We start from the raw sequence: 20,350 nt of genomic DNA on the forward strand, positions 1-20,350 counted from the left end.
GCAGCCCTGATTTTGCAATCAGGGAATGAAGAGGATTAGAACTTTTAGGCAGGAATCCAGCAAAATGTGTATGTGTTACTTGCCTCCTTATGATTAATAGGCTTTGGATATGTAAAATCTGTTTACGTAGTTAATGCTGAGACACCTGTTCAGATGTCTCTGTAGATCGCCCTTGGTTTTTTTAAAGCATTTACTGCAGTGCCCCAGTTCTGAATCTTGTAAGGTCTTAGGAACTGAACAGCACGTGGGGGAGTCATTTATTAAATGTGTCCTTCTCTGCACCTGTGTTAACACACACACTTACATATAAAGCTGTGGGCAGAAATGTAAGATTTTATTGCACTTTATGGTGTGTATGGACAAAGAGGAAAATAAAAGATATTGAGTGGGAGCAAAAGTAATCTGTATTTCAATGCATGTTTTTTGAAAAATTCAAGACATTCTGAAAAATCAGTGTTTTGAAATGCAAAAGTATCTTTTAAGAGTTGGCACATAGAAATAGTGTCTGCTGTTCAAAACCTCTGCTGGGTAGAGCATCACTATAAATTCAGTAGAGTATAATCCTGGAGAGGGATTAACAATTTATCTCTCAGAAATACTAAAAGGCAAACTGTTCGTTTGTGTTTCTTGCATTCACATTAGGTTTGAGAGGTATCTGTTGCAGACTAAATCCATTCACTACAGCTTTTGGACAACATCTGGCTGCTTTAGATGAGCAGTTAGCCCTACTGGATTCTTAGTAAGGCCTGTATTGATAAGGAATATAGTTGACTTTTCTTTTGTTATCCTCCATAGCTTCTCCCATCTTGTTTCTGCCATACGGTTTTTAACAGTTTGCCTTTTATCATCTCAGTTTTCTGTGAACCCCAGGGCTTTGACTGTGCAATTCTCCCTCCTTCCTGCTCAGTGCAGCTCTCTTAGCTGGATGTCTGGTATCAGTTAGCCTGGAACATAGCAGCTCTGTCAGTTCCAGCAATCATCCAGAGGAAGGTTAATGAGTTGATTCAAGTTAATTTGCCATTTCTGTTATTAGAACATGTTTCTGTTGAGATTTCGTTGCGCTATGTGAAGCACTGCTTGACTTGGCCCCCTTGGATCCATTTGTTCCAATGGAACTGTTTGGGAAGGTGCAGTCCTATTAGCAATGATACATAACCATATTGAAATTCTAATGAAAGGTGTTATTAGTATGAAGTGGCTTGTTCGTGAATGGTCCAGTTAAAAATAATTAAGTCAAATTCTTCTTTCTCTTACACCAGCTTAGTTTCACTGTAAGTGGGCTGGACTGGCGTAATTGAGTGGAGGATCTAGCCCATTAGCTTCAGTACTTTCATTCAGAGGGTAAATACTCGGTCCCTTATATAAAGAATTAATAATAGGGAGTAGCATACCAAATTTCCCATGCACTGGGCTGAAAATGTTCTACACAAACCATCTTTGAAGTACTGCACAGGCAAATGACTTGGCTTATTAGCATGTGTTTCATGTACTCTTTCAAATGAAAAATAACGATTTGAGCCAAGATTTTTTGGTAATTATCTCTCAGTTATTTTGCACAGCAGTCTGCCAGTGTCTCTTTGTTCTACTCTCTTTTCATTTCAGCAATATATCTTCTTCTGGTCTTAAGCATCTTCTCCCATAAGTTCCTGATCACACTGGGAGGAAATCCCCAAGTCCTGAGGCTGGGAAATGAGTTACTAAAATGACTTCAACATAGCCGAATATAGTCTGCCCTGAATAGGAGAGCATATTTAATCTACTTCAATCGTGATTACAGTAGCATTCTTAAAAATCCATGTATCCTTTTGCAAATACATCCTGTCTATTGCATGATTCTGGGGAAGTTTTATGACTAAAACCACAACATTTTGCAAACTTCTGTGAATTCTACCCTTTGCTTTCACTTTTCCATTCTCACTCTTAAATTGGGAGAGAAAATAAAAATAAGGATGATGAGTGAAAAGCAGAAGTGATTATTTTTCTTTACATGGGGCGTCATAGTCCTCTGGTTGGCCTTCAGATTTAAGCCAGGTGAGGTGAGTTCTGTTCCTAATTCTGCACATGATCCAATCAGCCTCAGTTTCCGAACAAAACTTGTATGGGGCTGATTTCAGGTGGTTGGGACATACTGACAGCCTTTGATAGCTCTTCTGTAACATGGGAATTGCAGCCAGCTACCTCCAATGTACAAGGGAGAAGTCTTACATGACGGTGACATGCCTCGGTACTTGGTAGGGCAGACATACTGCTTGCACGGATCCCATTCTGAGCATTCCAGGCAGTTTTTAAAGTAGACTTCTTTTGTGAAGATGAATCCGACAATTGGAGCAATTCACTTGTTCTGCTTCAAATCAATGTGACCTTTAAAACATATGGAGAAATTGTACTCTGAGTAGTTGAATTTGTTCTTTTCTATTTTTTCATTAGTCTCTCACTTTAGAGGACAGATTAGAAGAGATGCATTTAGATTCTGAAGAGCTCTCTGGGAGAAGAAAACAAGCTTACTATTAGACTAGGGTACCTGTTCGCTGGGCATTGAATTAATTCTGTTACTGAATCTGTACAAGTCATTTTTTCAGGCTATGGACAGATTTCACACTATTAAAGTACTGCATGTTCAGTAGCTGCTGTGACATGCTTCTCTGTTAAAATAGTTTAATTCTGGGTAACCCATTTCATTTTGTATCTGCATAGGAATGGTGAAACACATAGTGAACTTAGGTTTCCTTCTAGTAACCTCCTCAGACAACGTGGGAGACTGTTGGCAGTAGTCCATATCCATTAGTACTCTTTCTCCACAACACCTTGGAACAATTTAAACAAAAAGAAACAAAAGCACTCAAGTTTTTCTGTTCATAGCATCTTTGTAACAGAAGTTTTTGTATGTGCAGCTGCTTGACATGTGTGTGCAGAACTGTGGTCCTAGATTGCAGTCTTTAGTTGTGAAGAAAGACTTTTGTAAGGACAAGCTGGTGAAACTACTGAATCCAAGATACAACCTGCCAATTGACATGCAGGAGAGGATCTTGACCTTCATCATGGTAAGTCTAGAGTAAACTGAGTGTTTTGTTTCTGCTGTATGGTGAAGATTTAATGATGCAGCCAGTTTCTGTACTGCAGTGTACCCGTGGGAACCTCTTACTAAAGTGGACTTTATTCCTCTGCACCTGCTTCATGCAGTAGTAGCACAGAGTGGAAGACAAAAAGAGAGAACTAGAAACAGTCCTGGAAAACTGTCAACCTCCACTTTTTATGTTCCTCTCCCAGTCTGTGTATGTGCTTCCTCTGTGGGTGTAAGCAGGGTGAGAGGCAACTTCAGAGCTTTGGTGGTGGTCCTCCTGTTTTGAGTGGGGGGAGAAAGCATTCAGTTCACATGGAGGGAATCGCCTGCCTTTAGGACTGTATGTTTTAGAAGGGCTTGTCTGACCCCACTGGCTGTCCATTTCTGTGGCTAGTAACAGTTGTTTCAAATCCAGACATGGGCACGAGGGTTCCAAGGAATGGTGGATGTGACCGAAGTAAAAGAAGTTTATCTAGAATTGCTGAAGAAAGGAGTGGAGTTTCCATCTGCTGACACCAGCACAGGGGGACCTAAGGTGGGGATACACAAGGATACTTTATTAAGTCATTGTAAATCAGAAACAGGATGTGTTAATTGTATGAGCTCTGTGGACATAGAAGGTGTGTTTGTTTTTGTTTTGTTTTTTAAATGCTTCAGGGCAGAGTATGACCAATCTACTTGAACACGTGAGCAGAAATCAGTTTCAATTATAACAGCTAAGATAACAACAAAGAAACTTGGCCTATATACTAGTGTCTTTATTTTACTTCAAGCCACAAATTAGTGAGTATGTTCTTAAAAAAGAAGCATGTGTCTCTTAAAACTTCCAAAGCATTTAAAGAATTGAAATGTTTTCAACTAAAATGATTAAGATTTTCATGAAAGCACATACCATTCAGAATTTGAGCATTGATACAATCATAGAATGATTTGGGTTGGGAAGGAACTTAATGATCACATGGTTCCATCCTCTGCCACAAGCGGAGACACTTTGCACTAGATCAGGTTGCCCAGGGTCTCATCCAATCGACCCTGAACACCTCCAGGGAGGGGGTGTCCACAGCCTCTCTGGGCAAACTGGTCCAGTGCCTCACCACCCTCATAGTGAAGAATTTCTTCCTAATATCTAATCTAAATCCATTCTTTTTTGAGTTTAATGCCATTACCCTTTGTCCTGGCACTACACGCCCTGGTGAAGAGTCTCTCCCCCTCTTTCTTGTAGGCCCCCCTTTATTTATTGGACGGCTGTAATAAGGTCTCCTTGGAACATAATCTGTTTAATTTTTAAACTGAGAGAGGTGTAAATCTGTAAGAGAGGTCTCTCAAGTTGTTTGCACATCTTATACACAATAATATTTGACCTTGTGGCTAATCTCTACCTTTGTTATTTAAGCATATATCATAGATACCATTGTGTAGTGTCTAGGATAAAATAAATGTAAATGTGTTCTGAGCTTTGGGCATTGGCTGAAAATACAGTACATGCTTTACAGCAATTCTCTCCAGAATTTGTTTTCTAGTAGAAGAGTTTTCACAAGACTTGGGGAAGTGTGAAAGCATTCACTATTGGGTAGAACCTTGCAATTATAGAATTAGATGTCTGTAATCAGTGTAGACAGGAATGATTCAATCATCCTGAGCTTGATTTGGTGACTGAATAGTGAAGTGCATAAAAGCTTGGGTATTTATGGCTGTTTGAACAAGCTGTATTTCAAACATTTGAAAGAAAGTGCTTTCACTGGACAATAAATCTTTCCTCACCAGTTGCAGTAGAGACGATTCTGTGTACCACATATATCTGTCCATTAAAGTCAGTCGCAAACCTTCCGTTGATCTAGGCAGCAGCAGACCTGAATGCAATTTTTAGTTCAGTCTCTAAGAGATGAAGGACATGACCTATGCAGTTTTGTGTAGGGTCTTTTTTACTGCAGTCAGTTCAACTGTAATACAAATGGAAACACTCCAACCTTGTCACTGCTCCCAGCCATGAATGCATTCTGAACTAGTCTTTGCTGTAAAATTGCAGTGGCCCTTTAGGAAGGACTCTCCCTGTTAGATGGCTTCAGAGGTCAAGGAGACAGCCTGTTCTTAGCCGTTCCCATTTTATCTGTGATGGGATTTGCTAGCAAACCCATTTAAAAGATACTTGAATTCCAAGCCTGATTTCATTACAAAGTAGCTATTAGATTTATTCTTATAAATAGACCTTGTTCAACAAATTCCCTGGGAGCATTGATTATGCGAAAGCTAATGCCCAGTTGTCTAGTCTGACAGACGTTTTGTAGCACTCTCATCTGGATGTCAGTTTCAATTCTTTTGTTAAACTCAAGCTCTGCTCTTTTGTCTTTTAACAGTCTTCATCTCAGCATCCTACAAAGTCATCACCATCTTCTGCTAATCCCACCAAACGTTCCTTATTGCCTCTTCCCACGGGCCCAACATTACTGTTGACTGCTGAGCAGGTACAGTACTGCAGGTTTGGAGGGGGAGGGATTTTCTGCTTGAAATGTGCTGGTGAAATTCTCCTGAAGATGCTTTACATGGTGGTTTGCCAAAGCAAAGCATGCAGAAATCACTTAAATAAATGCCAGGCTGTACGCAGCCAGAAAGTGGAATCATTTACTTGAGCATGAGAATTTCTCATGATCTCTTATGATGTTGTTATGCAAATCAATAAAAGTTACTTCTAAGATAAGAGAGAAAGCCAACCTTACTTTTACATAAGACTAGTGTCTTATGCAAATAAGAGATTATTCTTAGAAAGAAAAGGACAGTTCATTTCTGTCCCTGCTTGGCCTGTAGTTAACTAAAAAGAGTAACAGTCTTCTCAGTAGTGAGAGGCCCTAAGTGTACAGAAAATAAGTAGGGTTATCAGATTTAGATCTTAGTGTGATTGGACATAGAAAAGCTGAGCTAATTCCTATTTTCAAGGGATGTCACTGGCGTAAAATAACGCTAATTAGCTATGTTATACCTAATGGGGAAGAAAGTACATATTAGAGGTAAGAATTATTCTGCTTGCTCTGTTCACCTGCACAATATTCTGTCATGTTGAACTGAACAGATTGGGAAACTGTACAGTGAACTGGATATGGCAAAAATGAATGTGAGAGTCATGTCATCAATATTAAAAGAAAATGTTCCTGGCTCTGAAAATCCGGATGATATGAATCTTTTACAGGTATGCACTAACTCTGTCATAGGAACTCTTTGTTTGCTCAAAGCTGATTTTAGAATATGTTGTACCCTTTCTCATAACATCTGGATTTAAACTGCAAAATGGAAACCAAAATCAGGTTTCGATCTCTGGTTTTGCTCAGCTTTCTCGTCTCCTTCACCTTCCTCTTACATCTAGATAGTCATGAAAGGACAAAACAGCTTGCAATATAAATTTAAGCTCTAGGGAATTCCAAGGGCAAAGGAATTTCATAATGGAGCGTTCTCTGTTAGGGCTGTTTGACAGAACATGCTTGAGAACATTCCAGGTGAACGCAGTTGCCTTCTGGGAAAATAGGTGATGACACAATCTCTCGTATCCATCCTGGAGTTTGCAGGGCTCTCTTTATTATTACCAGTACCTTAAAGGCAAACTGAAGGACAGTGAAGAATACGAAGCCTTGGTTTTGTGCGCGTGACCTCAAAGATTGGGAGCTTGCTGTGCAATAGGTGAAGCCACGTGCTCTTTAAGTGTAGCCTGAAGGAAGTCTATTGCAATAGTCATTTAGATTTGATAGCAAATATGCATACATTCTACTTGCCCAGGCTGTTTTCTGTTTTAGAAATCAAAAATGTAGTATTACTTTAGCATTTCAATAGTGACTTATCTTAAATGGACTTTTTGCTGTTTCATATTTTCTGCAAGAATTCAAAAAGCTTTTGTCACATCTTTCTGTTTCTAAACTTACCTCCAAACTTCTATGCAAAGGAAGCATTTTTGGTAATTTGTCAACATCAAATGCATTGAAGAACTGATCTAATTTTTACAAGCCTTTGGTGTGGTTGTCTTGCCCAGTGGAGAATTATTCCTTCGCAAGGAACTTTTTATTGGGTACTCTTGGTTTGCCTTCAGGGTTGTGCTGTTCAGCTGTGTCCTTTTTTGGATGGGTTCTCACTGAGATATGGAGAGAGAGCAGTAGTTGGTCCCTGTGTATCATCGTCAGTGACGGGCAGCGCTGCTGGCCTGGGGGAACCAGATAGGAGACAATCCATCTCTCAGCGGTTTCTGCTCCCCCCGAAAATTCTTGACATCACCACCACTGTCTCTTTTGCAGAGCTCTGTGGAGCTGCTGGTCCAAGGGGGTAGAGGTGAAACAGAAAAAGTGTCGTTCGTTTCCTGCCTCCTACAGCATGGCCCTTGTGCGTGTGGGTACGCATATTAGGTTGCCCACAGTAAGCCAGTGGATTCTTATTGGCACTCCCAGTAATAAAACTGTTGGCAAAAGTTTGAGGACAGGGTGTGGAGTTCCCATTTGTGGGGGAGTGCCTAAAAACTCGTTCCTTCTATGTTAATTTCACTGTTCTTTTCCTCCATGCACTGAGTGGTACAGAACAGCAAGCATGGCTAGCCTGTTTCTTTAACTATGCTTAATGTGCCCGTTTGTGGCTCTACCTGGATTGCTTGGATTAGGCTTTTGTTGTTGGAGAACAAAGTCCTTTATTAAAAGAGCTGCTTGTTTAGGCTTTGAGTGAGTTGGAGAGATGAATATCAGTCCTACTGAGTATCCAGGGTTTCTTAATGAAAAGTTTAACAGGGTAAACTTTATCAGCGCAACATACTTTCGGTTCTGTAGCTTTGTTAGTGACTAGCTCCTCCCTTTCTCCACCCTGTTCTACAGAAGGCTTAAGATAGCAGATTTCTCTTGAAATACTGTGCTTACCTGTATAATAGATTCATAAGAAATGCACATTTTTTGGAATGGGGTTAATGTAATAAGGTGTGGAGTTGAAGAGGTTTAAAATTTAATTACATGCATTAAACTGAATACATTTTTGTGTGTTTTATCCTGGGCTGTGAAAATATAATACCAGGAGATACAGTATTGTGTAATCCTTATGCAGGTTTGGCAAAGGGGTATAAAATTTCTTTTTACACAAGTTCCGTGTAGATTTTTTTGTGTGTGTTTTCTGAGAAAAGTCAGATCAGTTTGAAAATAATGCCAGAGCACTTTTTCAATAGCAGTGTGCAAACAGAGTAAGTTCCCCCCCTCCCTTTTTTCTTTTTATCTTAAGCAGAGACAGACAGCATTTGCAAAATATACTGTGGAAAAAAGATTTTGGCTGAGATGAAGCTCTTGATGCTAAAGAATGTGTTTCTTTGAACATGCAAAATCTGCAGGGGGGAGGAATGTAACTAAACTAACTTCCATTTCAATTGGCAATAATGCAAAAATCTACTCAGTAAATCCTCATACATCTCCTGTCAGCTGATTCTGCTAGGTTTATAGAGCTTTCTCAAAAAGTGCATGAATTAAGTGCATCCAGACCTCCCCACTCAGAGGAAGAGGCAGAGACTTGTGTCACAGAGCACTTCTGTCCTGTACACTACTATTGTCTTTTATTCAAGCAGATGTTGAACCAGGATCACGTTTGTTACAGCCATGTGAAGTGTCCTACTGTGTTTAATCAGCTTCAATCAGACTCAGATCAAATGTGCTCTGCATCACCCAGAGGGGTCTTCATTATTTTGCAATTTGAAATTTAGACTTCAGAGACAGATGGACCTTCAGAAATGAAGGTGGTAGGTAGGGGCTCCATAGGGGTAGGAGTGCTGGCAGTGATGGTAGTTGTTGTCAGCTTGGCTTTGCAGAGATCAAAGACATGAAAATTACACTATTTGCAACTCTTGGTATGTGTGGTTTGTATAAATTAAGGGATGTTACCTGTGAGTCTGCAGTACTTGACTGTCTTATCATTCTTCTCCAAAACTGACAAATTAGGAGACCACAGTTGTGATTTTTTTTCTTCCCCTCCCTCGGGCAGAAACTGTATAAGACCTGTCGGGTGATGCAGGAGAGGATCATGGAATTGTTGGTGACAGTGGAAAATGAAGATGTGATAGTTGAGTTAATACAAGTAAATGAAGATCTGAATAATGTTCTCCTGGGACACGAAAGGTAAGTACAGGATCTCTTTTCTCACATTTGGTGTCCTAACTGGATAAGCACACGTAATGGATACAGATGGTCCATGTGACTAATGCTGAATCTTTACAAGGAGACATTTCTTTCCTTAAATCCAGAAAAGAAAGTTGACAACAAAAGGAGAAAATTATTTATTTGCCTTCCCCTAAGCATTTCAGAAGCAGTTAATAAGCTAGTTAGAAAACTATTAGAATGTGGTAAAACAAGTTAACAGCGTAGACAGGAAATTAGATGGAGGCACACAAAAATAATTTTGGAATTTGATGCTCCTTTCTAGTTGAGCACAGTGAATTTAACATCAGTCTGCTACAAACCCTTTGGTCCTGGTGATGGTCCTTACCTTTGTTACATGTATACGCTTCCAGGAAAGAATATTTGCTGTCCTTTCTGTACAACTTTGACAGCTTTACTGCAGAAACCAGCCATGGAACAGCATTCAGCTTTATTGCATGCTTAAGAGAGTCGCTTGCTTTTCTCAACTGAATTGAAACAAGCTGTTCTACCTGCCTTACAGCAGAAAATGTTTTTCTTTCACGCATGGAAGCACTGCAATACTTGCGTTGACATCCTTTGAATTTGCCTGTTATCAGTGGTTGCATGACTAGATGCTAGCAAAAATGAAATGAAATTTAAACTCAAAATTTCAGTATTATCCCCCAAAATATCACAGTGAATATACTCATGGAGTGTATTCTGGTTTAATAGGAACTAGCCTTTCATGTTAAGTAGTTTATGTCCTCCTTGGCTAGGAAATATTCTAGAAATACTTTTGTACCAAGTACAATCGTTCCAGGAGCAAATTATAATTTGCTTTATGCATGTGAAAAACGGGATCTTCCAGGGAGACCTGAAGAGTTCACTTACGGGGTTTGGGTGAGTTGAAGTCCTTTATCCATTACACATTCCTCCATCCCTTCCCTCTTATGTCAGTCAATAGATTGGCATTAAGGAGACAAAATTTTCAGGTAGTAGTCCTTGTACAGAATGCTATAAACTTCTGACAGGTGTTAGAGGTAAATTGACTTATCCTTTACTTTGTTCTAAAACCTGGACATATGAGAGAAATGTGTTAGAAGGTATTCATGTAGTGCAGGATAGAGGAAAGGAAGGACATTCCTAACAGATACTTACCTTACCTGTAGTTTTTAAAGCAATGATTTTCTAAGACCCTTGTTTAAGTCATGCAACGCAAAGCAAGAGGCAGGAGTTTAACATGCTTCAAAAAGTGCTTCCAAGGTAACAACTAGGTACACTGCTGTTCTTGAAATGCTTTCCCCTTCTGAACAGACAGTGAAATTCCACATCTTTATTCTTGTTCTTCAGTGTAAGTGAAGAATGCTGGGCTCGATCGTGCTCCTAGTATCACTTCCACAGAGAGAAATTGCATGCTCTAAGATCTATTTCAATGGAAATAAGCATTTTAAATATTGCAGTATGTGTTCAGAGTTGGGATGGTTCCGATGAGATACTATGAACAAAAAAAAATGTAGTAACTTTTTGGTTACTAGAGCAAGGAGCAGTGCTTCAACTTGAAGGTCAGAGGGCTGTCAGTAAAAAAAACCAAACATTTTGTACAAAATATTGATGTGGCTACTTGACAGTTGTTGTGGTGATGACTATGCTATAAGGAGCTGTGGTAATCTACACTTTGTAGATACACTTTGGTGTATCTACAGGTACACTTTGGTGTATCTGAAGGTACACTTTGTACCTTCTGCCAAGACAAGAAAGCCTGGTCCTTCAGAGTTTTAGCACTACCTTAAGATGGATGGATGCTAGCAATGCCAAGAACTTCTTGAATTATGAATAATTCAAAAAATTCCTTTTGGAAGATACCAGGTGATTGAAGGAGCAATTAATAGGCCATTGTGAAACTGGACAGAATGCTTATGCATTTTAATACTATAATGTTATGGTTTGTATGTAGCAAGTCTTTGTGAGTGCAGATGCATTTGCACTTTGCAGTTGTTTAAGTATTAAAATTTATTTCATTAATGTTTGTTGTGGAAGGTTTGTTTTTGGAACTCCCTCTGAACAATGAGATGTATAAAGGACAATCTGATTTTAACTAGCTGCATGTGTTTCGTACTGTGTGCATTGTTTGAAGACAAGTCATGCTGCATTCTCTGTTTCTGATTGTTGATGTAGAGTCCAAATTAAATCAGGAGCAGTCACCATTGTGCAGTAAACTGGCCTCATGTATGTAACAATAACTCCCTCTAGTGGCCTTAGCAACTTTTAATTTCTTACTGTATTTCAGATAAATATTTGTTCTGCAGTCAGAAAGTTTTTTTTTCTTCCGTTCCTCCCTACATATATATTATCTTTGTAGGCCTCACCAGTATGGTAACCCTGAATACCAGGCGCAGCTCTGTGGATAGTCTCATGTCCATGCCACCCTAAGGGTCCAAGACCCTTGCTTCTCTAACAGATTGGCTGTACAGGTCTGAGTATCACCTGACTGGGCCTCAGTCATCACCTTCTTGGGACACAGTTGGTCAGAAGGAGCCAGATTTGGCACAGTACATGTTCACCATCACTTGTCTGGTATGAACAGAGGCAAACTTTGTCAGCTGTGCCTTTGTTTGTTTTGGAAGAAACAGATGGCTGTCTCCAAAAAGTGAGCCCAAAGACAAGGTAACTTGTGGTAGTGTAGGTCATTGGAGGACCACAGCCCTGGAGTAAAGTTAATCAGATTTCCAGCACAACAGTGCCCCAGAGAAAAACACCTGTAGTGGTTGTCCTGTGTCTATCTGCAGTCCTTTGATAATCAGGCTTTGGTTAGAACTGCCAGCTTCTTACATAGCACATTACAGAAATGTCAGAACAAACATCTAGCTTTGTAATTTTAACAGGTTCTCTCGAAACAGAGTTCGTTTCTTGGAGAATCAGAGAATACAGCGTGAACGTGAAGAGGTGAGTAACGATATGTGAACTTGTGAGCTGCAGGACTAAGAACATTCCTATTTCTGTTCATTGTGAAAAATATCTTTCAAGTATAAGCAACATTTTATTCTCTAATTGAGAGGTATAGCCTGCTTTCTCCAGCAGGATGATGCTACTCTTACTGATTTTTAGAAGTCTCACTTGCAGAATTTCATGCAAATTTGTGTAACTAAAGTAACAAACAATGTCAAATCTATGATGTAAGCTTGACTGAGAAAAATGAGGCAAAATGAGAGAGATCTATTCAAATTCCATTTTATTACTTCTATAGCTAAGCACAATTAATTATCTGCCATATATGAAGTGAGGAACTATAATGTTTTCTTTCATTTATTCTCTGTAAGTATTTACATACCAAAATACTACTACACTATCAGAATTCACTATATCTGATTTTTTTTCTCTCTGTGAAGTTGAAGCTTTTTGAGTTGTGAATAATGGCTTGTAGCAAGTCTGACTGTCCTTTACTGATTGATAATTATGGTTGTTAATTATATTGCCCAAAGTAGTTTTGCACGTTTCAGCTTCTCTTAAGACATAATTGAACAGTCATCTGGGGCTCAGAATGAAAATGACTGCATTCTGAATGCTGAAATACAGCTGATAATTATTAAAGAAAGGTAGAAGACAATCTTGTTTTCCTTGAAAAACTGCTGTTACTACATCCTGGTTATGTAGGTAGATGTTTTTGCTTGATGAATGGACTGTTGGATTAGTTTGTAGTCCTAATGGTGCGGCCTGTGTATTTTAATATTATTCAGGCATCTCCAAGTTTAAAATGCCTTTTTTTTTTTTATTAATCTGGTGTGGCCAAACCCATATGATTCAAGCATGTGGTTTTTATTAAAATCTTTGGCTGCTTTTTTAATTCTCTCACATTCACATGAGAAACAAGGGAAACCTTTCTTCTGTGCTCTGGGAAATTCTGTGATTCTGAGCTCTTCCTATCCAAAACAGAACTGAAAAAAAAATCTCCTAATTATTTTTCAAATCACAATAACACACATAAGTAATATGAATATAATTTTACAGGATTAAGCAGAAGGTCAGTATCAGACTTGTATCTAAACAATCTTAAACTTTGGAACTGAGTCAGTCCCGTATCCTACTATTGAATTTTCCTAAATTTTTGAAATGGCAACCTTGCTGAAGCTCATGTTTTCTAGAAAGCTTTTCTGTTTCATTAGTTATCACTTTCACACACATACACACAATTAAACTGCTTATTTAAAACTAAATATGTTCCTGTTTTAAAATAATTTATTCATTTTTAAATGTTAAGCTGTACAGGAAACAGCCATCTGCTCCCTCAAGTGATCTACTTGACCTCTCTACAGATTCTCCATGTCCTGTGTCAACAGTGTTGGGAACTGAATCTGCAGCGTCTCAGTTTTCAGGCCTTAGTAAGTGATGAATTCATATTTCCCTTGCTGGCTGATTTCCTAAAACAAACCAACACAAGCTTAGTGGAGGGATCAAGACTTTCCTTGTAAGAGAGTAAACTAAGATACTCCTTAACTTGAAGAAACATGAGAATTGATGTGCATACACACATTTAAAAAAAACAGCATAAGGTTCCTTGTAACTAGTTTACAATGGAAGCAATAATCTTTCTGCCCCATTTCTTAAATTTGGAAAAAAAAAAAGTTTTCTGTACAATAAAGCTCCTGAAACAGTGTCATAGTTGCTTGTTCTGTAGGCTTGGAAGAAAGAAATGGAGATACGCTTTTCTTGTACTCCCTTGATTTCTTAATTTTTTTTAAGGAGGCACTTGATGTTAACAGCAGTTCACTCTGAGAAACATATTTACCTCATCTAACTTTAGGCTCCTTTCATAGGGAAAGGAGTGATTAAAGCTCCTATCTTTGGTACCCTGAATTACTGATTTCAGAAGTCCTCGTCTATCCACTCTTTAGGGGAGTCCATACACCTAAGTTAAAGGCATGAATATGTTCCAAAAAATAAATACAGATAATTCTATTTTAGTTTTTTAGAAATAGTGGAAGGAGTTTAAATTGGTATGTGCCATATATAGCACTACTGATGTTCTGACAATGAACAAGAAAATAAATATATTACAACTAATATATTATCAGAGTTGTTATAATTTTGTCTTTCATACGATAAACAGAATTCGTTTCATATTCTTGATATACCTTCCAAACAAAACTTTATTCCGTCAGTGATCATAGTACAAGTAATGGAACACTTGATTAATAATGTTTAAACAATCATTAAATATCACTTTGAATTTCAGATTGCATATCTGCACACCCTGAAGATGCAAGAAGGCACCATCCATCAATTTATCCACAGCTAGATTCAGCAACTACTATAAAAGCTCAGCAATTCCCGTGAGTAATCTCTTATCAAGAAACGTTAGCAGGTAAAAGATAATCAGAGCTATTAGCCCTCTGTAATTGATACAAAATTTTCATAGTAAGCTCTGAGAACAGAGTTATTTAATGTTTCTTCTACACGTTAGTCAAGTAAAACAAGTGAAAACTACCTGTATGCTAAATACACAACACCTGCAGCACCTTTTAAATACTGACAAACATAAACTTAGTTCAACATATTTGGGATATATATGACTTCCTGCTTGAGTCTTACCAGTGCTGTGGTTAAAGGGAGAAATAGATGAATTGTACAAGTCAAGAAGAACAGTTTAAGATAGGAAAAAGAATCCTTGCAGATTCCCACCTATTAGGTAAATGGAGCACTGTCCCACTTGCTCTTGCTGTTCATAGTTGTGACATAAGGTGAAGACAAACCAGTTAAAAAAAATAATGCAGCTATTGTGATATATAGTTTTAATATGTTGAAAGTAACTGAGAAACTATTGCTCTCTCCTAGATTTACAACGGAAGCACAAAACAATAGTGGAATCACCCCAGCTGGACATACATATAGCAATGTGAGTAACGCTCATGTTCAGAATAATCTTTCCTTGCTGGCAACTGTCAAAAGGAAAACTGTTTGGATTTACCCTGACTGCTGTCCAAATGTGATTTAAAGATCTGCTCTGTGGCACTTCTCCAGACATCAGGGAACGCTCTGTATTTGCTGACCAGGCCAACTTTCCTGTGGTGATACCACAGGTGCCAATGTGGAAGCATATTTTTTAGGTCTAGCATAATCTCAATGGAGTTTGCAAAAAGTTGCTGTATTGTTTGTGTTTAATCTGTTACCGTGTGAAGCAAGCTGCGATCTCTTCCTGTTGTCATTATGTTACGGTGGTGTATTTCATATCTCAAGTAAGCATCTCTAAAAGAAATAAATTAAAAATCAAATACAGCATAGGACAAATGCGTATGCTGCAGACAAAAAAGCCATGACAGAAGGAATACAAAGAATATGAACGGGTTTCAAGGTATTGTTTTGAATTTGTGGTAGGCGGTATGAAATAGAAAAGAAGCAGCCCCACAAACACACACTCATACTCCTTATTTTAAACTGCAAGTAAAATGAGACATCTGTACTGCCACCTTTGTGTAGTGTAACAAATTACACAGAAGTAAATTATACAAATGTGCTATAAATAACCCTAAAAGATGTTTTGAACTTCATTGTGTGGGGAGGGGAGATTAATTAGATTTATAACTCTTGACCTATTTTTGGAATTTACTTGTTACAGTCTGAGAGTCTAAAGATAAGTCAGCACTTACGCAAGTTAAGTCAAACGGGTTCTCCTAGATCAATCTGTTTATGTGCTGTTTTGCTTGATTTCCTCAGTTGGCAACTCTTTTAAGCCCAGTACCTCTGAATCCAGTAAATCTGCAGACTGGACATACTACATCATTAAATGGATCGTCACCAGCAGGTAATAAATACTGCAGGCCACTTAATTTTCACAAAGATCTTTTTATTTATTTATTTTTGTTAGCACTTAAGTGCTTTATATAGTGCCTGTTAAAGGCTAGGAGCAGCAACAAACACTGACAGAAATCTTACATAGCTCATGGCTTCTCTGCCCATTTAAAGCAACTAGATACATGGGAGAAAATCTGCTAGTTTCAGAAAGATATAAAAAACATGCATTAAGTGTTCTTTCAGTTACATTTCAATCTGTATTTAACTGTCTTTACCCTTCAGCCACATCAAAGAACAAGTCACAGTCACCTCATTACTACGAGATAATGGAATTTGATCCTTTGGCTCCCACAGAGTAAGTAGCTTTTAAAATAGATAATTTATAGTTCTCTTAGGTGCCAAACAAGAATTCTGAGATGTCTTTTTCTTCTGAGAGAAGACCACACTATTCAGAGCAAGTTTGCTGACCAACTGGATTGCTAATATAAATTGGAGATCTTTAAAGGTCGCTTCCAATCCAAACCATATTATGATTCTATGAGCCAATCTAATTTCTGTTCAAGATGACCTTGAGTTTTTTAAAAACGTTCTGCTGAATCTCAAGGAAGTCCTCTATTTAAAATATAAGCTACCAAAGGGAACGGATTTGAGGAATCTCCAACGGACCAAATAGGCAGAAAACTAGTAAGAAACTAAAATTCTCATTTTTACCAGTAAACTGAGAAAAAAATGGAATCATCTGCATAAAACTTACTTTGAGGAACCATCAAATTCTGAGGTAGAAAAATCTCAGCAAGGCTTTCTCTTTTTTTTTACGTAGTGTAATAATTACGTGTCTCATGGCATGCAGGCCATTTGCATTTTGCAGTCACATTTCCAAGTTTATTTAATCAAAAGTGATGATGTCCAGAGATTTCTCATTAAATGTATAGTCACAAACACACCATAGGACTGGCTCTTGCTTCTGTAGAAAGCTGGGCAACCTGCTACTCGTGTTATTTTAGTATGTAAACAACTTAAACTCTTGGCAGTTCCTTATTGGGCAGGATTTCATTGGTGCATTTTGTCTAAATAAAACAAAACTGTGATGTAGGAGTTGCCCTGTTCTTCTTCTTTCAGAGCTATTTATGAAGAAATTGATGTCACTGTGCTGAAGCCAGAAGTTAAAAAGGATACAGAATGCTGAAGAGGGAGGTGAAGTCTTTTACTGAGCACCCAAGTTACTCTCTGATGCTGGTCCTGGGCACTGCTTCCTATCATAAAATTGTATAATATCCTGAGTTGGAAGGGACCCACAAGGAACCTTTTTTTTGGATTTTTACACACTAAACAATAAGTATTGGAACAGTAAGTTATGTGGAAGAGTTACTTGGATCCACACCTTGAGAATTTGTCTTAAATGTTTGTATATTCTTCAAGGTGACTTACATTATTTATATTTTTATTTCTCTAAGTTTTGGAGTCTCTAAAATCTGTTTTTCAAAGTCACCTGCATATGAAGTAACTAACACTTGATATCTGGTAAAAGTAAACTAAAAGGACTCTCACAGCTATAGAAAAAAGCTTTTCTTCCGAGTTAACTGCTCCTTTGGACTGCTTATCCCTCCATATGGAGGAAACAGAACGTCATGTTTAAAGAAACTACGTAATCCAATTTCTATTTTGGCCTCACTGATGTCTGTGTTAATCTCCGTAGAAATTTATAAGGGTTTTTTGATATGTAGGACTTTTCTAAAATTGGGCCTCTTGATAGGTATCTCAAGTACAGTGGTTACTTTCTTATATTCATATTCTGAATACAGATTTTGTTTTCTTTGTAAAACTCTGATAAATAATAGTGTGTGGGACGTAAGGTGCTGTCATCCATGATTAACAGAACAGAAAAAAGCTGCTTGTTGCTATGTTGTTGTTACTTTCATTTACTTGGTAAATATTGGAAGGGGATCAGTCATTTCTTCCAACGTTCCTGCCCTGGAGAGATTGTTTTCTGGTGAAGGAAAAATAATCATCTACAATGCAGATGAGCATTAGTTATCCATTTATTTTAATCAAATTGTTTAAACCTGTTGATAACAGTTTTATCTTTTAATAAATGAAGTGCCTTGTCTATTTTAATGCTGAATGTTAAATCTGCACTTTTAACAAGTACAGTTCTCTTAACTTATAATTGATACAAATCTTGAGAACTTGGTTCATGTTCACAGCTGATAAGCTAACTGGCTGCTTTTAAGTACTGTGTTTTAAATCTTCATTGTTAAGTGGTAACAAGTTCTCAGTCTTGTGCAATTTTCGTAGTGTACAATTCCCAATAAAAGCAAATGCTTTCTGAGTACTTAACCCTCAATACTTCCAAGTTTTTACCAGCTGACATGCGTATTCACATGATGACTGTTTTGGAAGTATTTGAGAGTGAAGCCATGGTGTTTCAATTATCCAGTTAGCAGTTTTGCAGCTAGCTGGACCAATAGAACACTGTGAGGAAGTAAAGGGTTTTTTTGTAAGCAGAGGTGAAAAGGTAAGCCTCTTTACCATTATTCCTCTTTTATTATTTGCAATGGCCTGGACAGCAGCCTGAGAAAACTGTAGAAAATAGGATTTGAGGTGGATTCGTTTTTCTTCTACATCTTAATTATGATGTTAAAACCCTAGCATGCCTAAGTGTAACAGGTTTAAATAGGCTATTTCAATACGGTAATCCCTAATGAAATGATTGCTAACTGAACTTTTCCATATTTAAAGATACAAAATTACAGATATGAAGGCCGTGTGAGAAACTCACTAATTACTGAAGTTAGAGAGCTTGTTTTGTTGTTGGATTGTGCTCAATATCCATGCAAACTTGGGCTTTCAAACTCAGGGGAAGACTCACATTTTTATGAAACTGGCTTCATCTTTATGAAACTTGTCAAGGGGCTATTCTTTTTCTCCTAAAACACATGGCCAGAATAAAACAATGTGTAGAAAACTTCCAGAATCAGTTCACCTTTCAAAAAGACAATGGATTAAAGAGAATCCAGGTAAGATTTTTTTTTTTCTCTCCTAGATTCCAAGATTAGTTTTGATAGCATTTTTTTCTGAAGCACAACTGGAATTTTAGATTATAAGGCTTGCTGATATATTCACAGAGATGCTTTTCACTTGTGTGGGATCCACACTCTGCTGGATAAAATGCATAAGAGATATGAAAGCATTAATGAAAAAGTTTTAAAACTTTAATAAATACACAGTGAAGATAAGACTGTCATCGAGAATCTTTAAACACAAAAGATATTTGGTACAAAAATGCATTTTAAATGTAGCTTCCAGTTATTTTCAAAGAAGGGCACTGTTTTTTTAATTATTGTATGCAAACATAATTGAGTCTGAAGTTACTTCCATTACCTTTTTAGTCTTAACAACCATTAGTCTTAACCTTATTAGACCTCATCCACTGAAAAGGGTAGAAAGAACTGGCCTATTAGATGAGATGCTATGTTGAGATTAATTCCTGTCTGAAAATGGGTACGTCACTTAAACCTGCTCTGCAACTCACTCCTTATTTGCAAGACTATGATAAATTATTATTATGCCTATCCCATAGATAATGGCAAGAAGTTACATAAATACTGGCTTACATGTTCCAGTGGGAAACACTGAGTAGTACCTAGGTGGACCTCAGATCAACTGGTATGTTTCTGGACAGACTTTGTCAGACTCTGAATGGGGTTGACAGTCTTTTGTTTTTTTCAGGAGACACCTCTGCTATTAATTTAGCCTGCAATTCAGAGCAGTTGATTATGTACCGCCTTTCCCTTCAAAGCATTTCATATGTAAGTCTAGCTTCTCTCTGTGTAGGTGTGCCCAGTATACAGCCCTCTCAGGAGTGAAAGAGGAATTATTAACAGTTCTGATACTCTAAATGAGTTTTCTGCATAGAAACCATGCAGGAAATATGCAAAGACAAAAATAAGATTATTTGCCTCTCAAATCACATGCTTCTGCAAGCAGTCCCCAGATTTGAAATGTTTACATTTAAGTTACTGTTCCCCATTCGGACATCAACAGTTTTAGAGCAGTCTGCTCTTACCAAATGAACTACTGATTCAGTAATAATTCAAGAGAGCATCATCTTCTGAATCATCCTATCCTCCTATGCTATGGGAGGGTTACAAAGCAATACAGTCGAACTTTGTTTAGTTTTGAGATTTCGTGAACTGATTAAGTTGCTCTATAAAAAAGTAAATATCTTTCACTGAATACAGGCTAGCTATTTTTCAGTCAGCAATGCAATTTTAGATATTTAATAAACTGATTTGTTCCTCTGTATTTAAAGATCTTAGTTTACACTTTGGTTTAAAAATTTTCCTCATATAATTCATTTAACATCTATCATCTGATAGAAAGACGGCTT

At 37.7% G+C, this 20,350-nt stretch overlaps 1 protein-coding gene across 9 annotated transcripts in view; it reads left to right on the top strand.

The window, feature by feature from the left end:
- The window catches only part of TOM1L1 (target of myb1 like 1 membrane trafficking protein), a 521,826-nt gene extending 501,493 nt beyond the window's left edge, over positions 1-20,333 (top strand). For 6 of the 9 annotated variants that reach the window (XM_035558753.2, XM_035558755.2, XM_035558762.2 and 3 more), the window contains 12 exons: positions 2,892-3,041; positions 3,477-3,596; positions 5,416-5,523; positions 6,126-6,242; positions 9,041-9,174; positions 12,057-12,117; positions 13,430-13,550; positions 14,405-14,501; positions 15,004-15,064; positions 15,883-15,970; positions 16,243-16,315; positions 17,080-20,333. In XM_035558753.2, the coding sequence (XP_035414646.1) occupies positions 2,892-3,041; positions 3,477-3,596; positions 5,416-5,523; positions 6,126-6,242; positions 9,041-9,174; positions 12,057-12,117; positions 13,430-13,550; positions 14,405-14,501; positions 15,004-15,064; positions 15,883-15,970; positions 16,243-16,315; positions 17,080-17,146 (1,197 nt within the window). In that variant the 3' untranslated portion in view covers positions 17,147-20,333. The remainder of the gene's footprint in view (positions 1-2,891; positions 3,042-3,476; positions 3,597-5,415; positions 5,524-6,125; positions 6,243-9,040; positions 9,175-12,056; positions 12,118-13,429; positions 13,551-14,404; positions 14,502-15,003; positions 15,065-15,882; positions 15,971-16,242; positions 16,316-17,079) is intronic. The other 3 variants (XM_035558757.2, XM_035558759.2, XM_035558758.2) reach the window with 2 other exon arrangements.
- Positions 20,334-20,350: the final 17 nt, after the last annotated feature.

The sequence above is a fragment of the Cygnus atratus genome, chromosome 18 (assembly GCF_013377495.2).
Source record: "Cygnus atratus isolate AKBS03 ecotype Queensland, Australia chromosome 18, CAtr_DNAZoo_HiC_assembly, whole genome shotgun sequence".
In the NCBI taxonomy this organism is placed as follows: domain Eukaryota; kingdom Metazoa; phylum Chordata; class Aves; order Anseriformes; family Anatidae; genus Cygnus; species Cygnus atratus.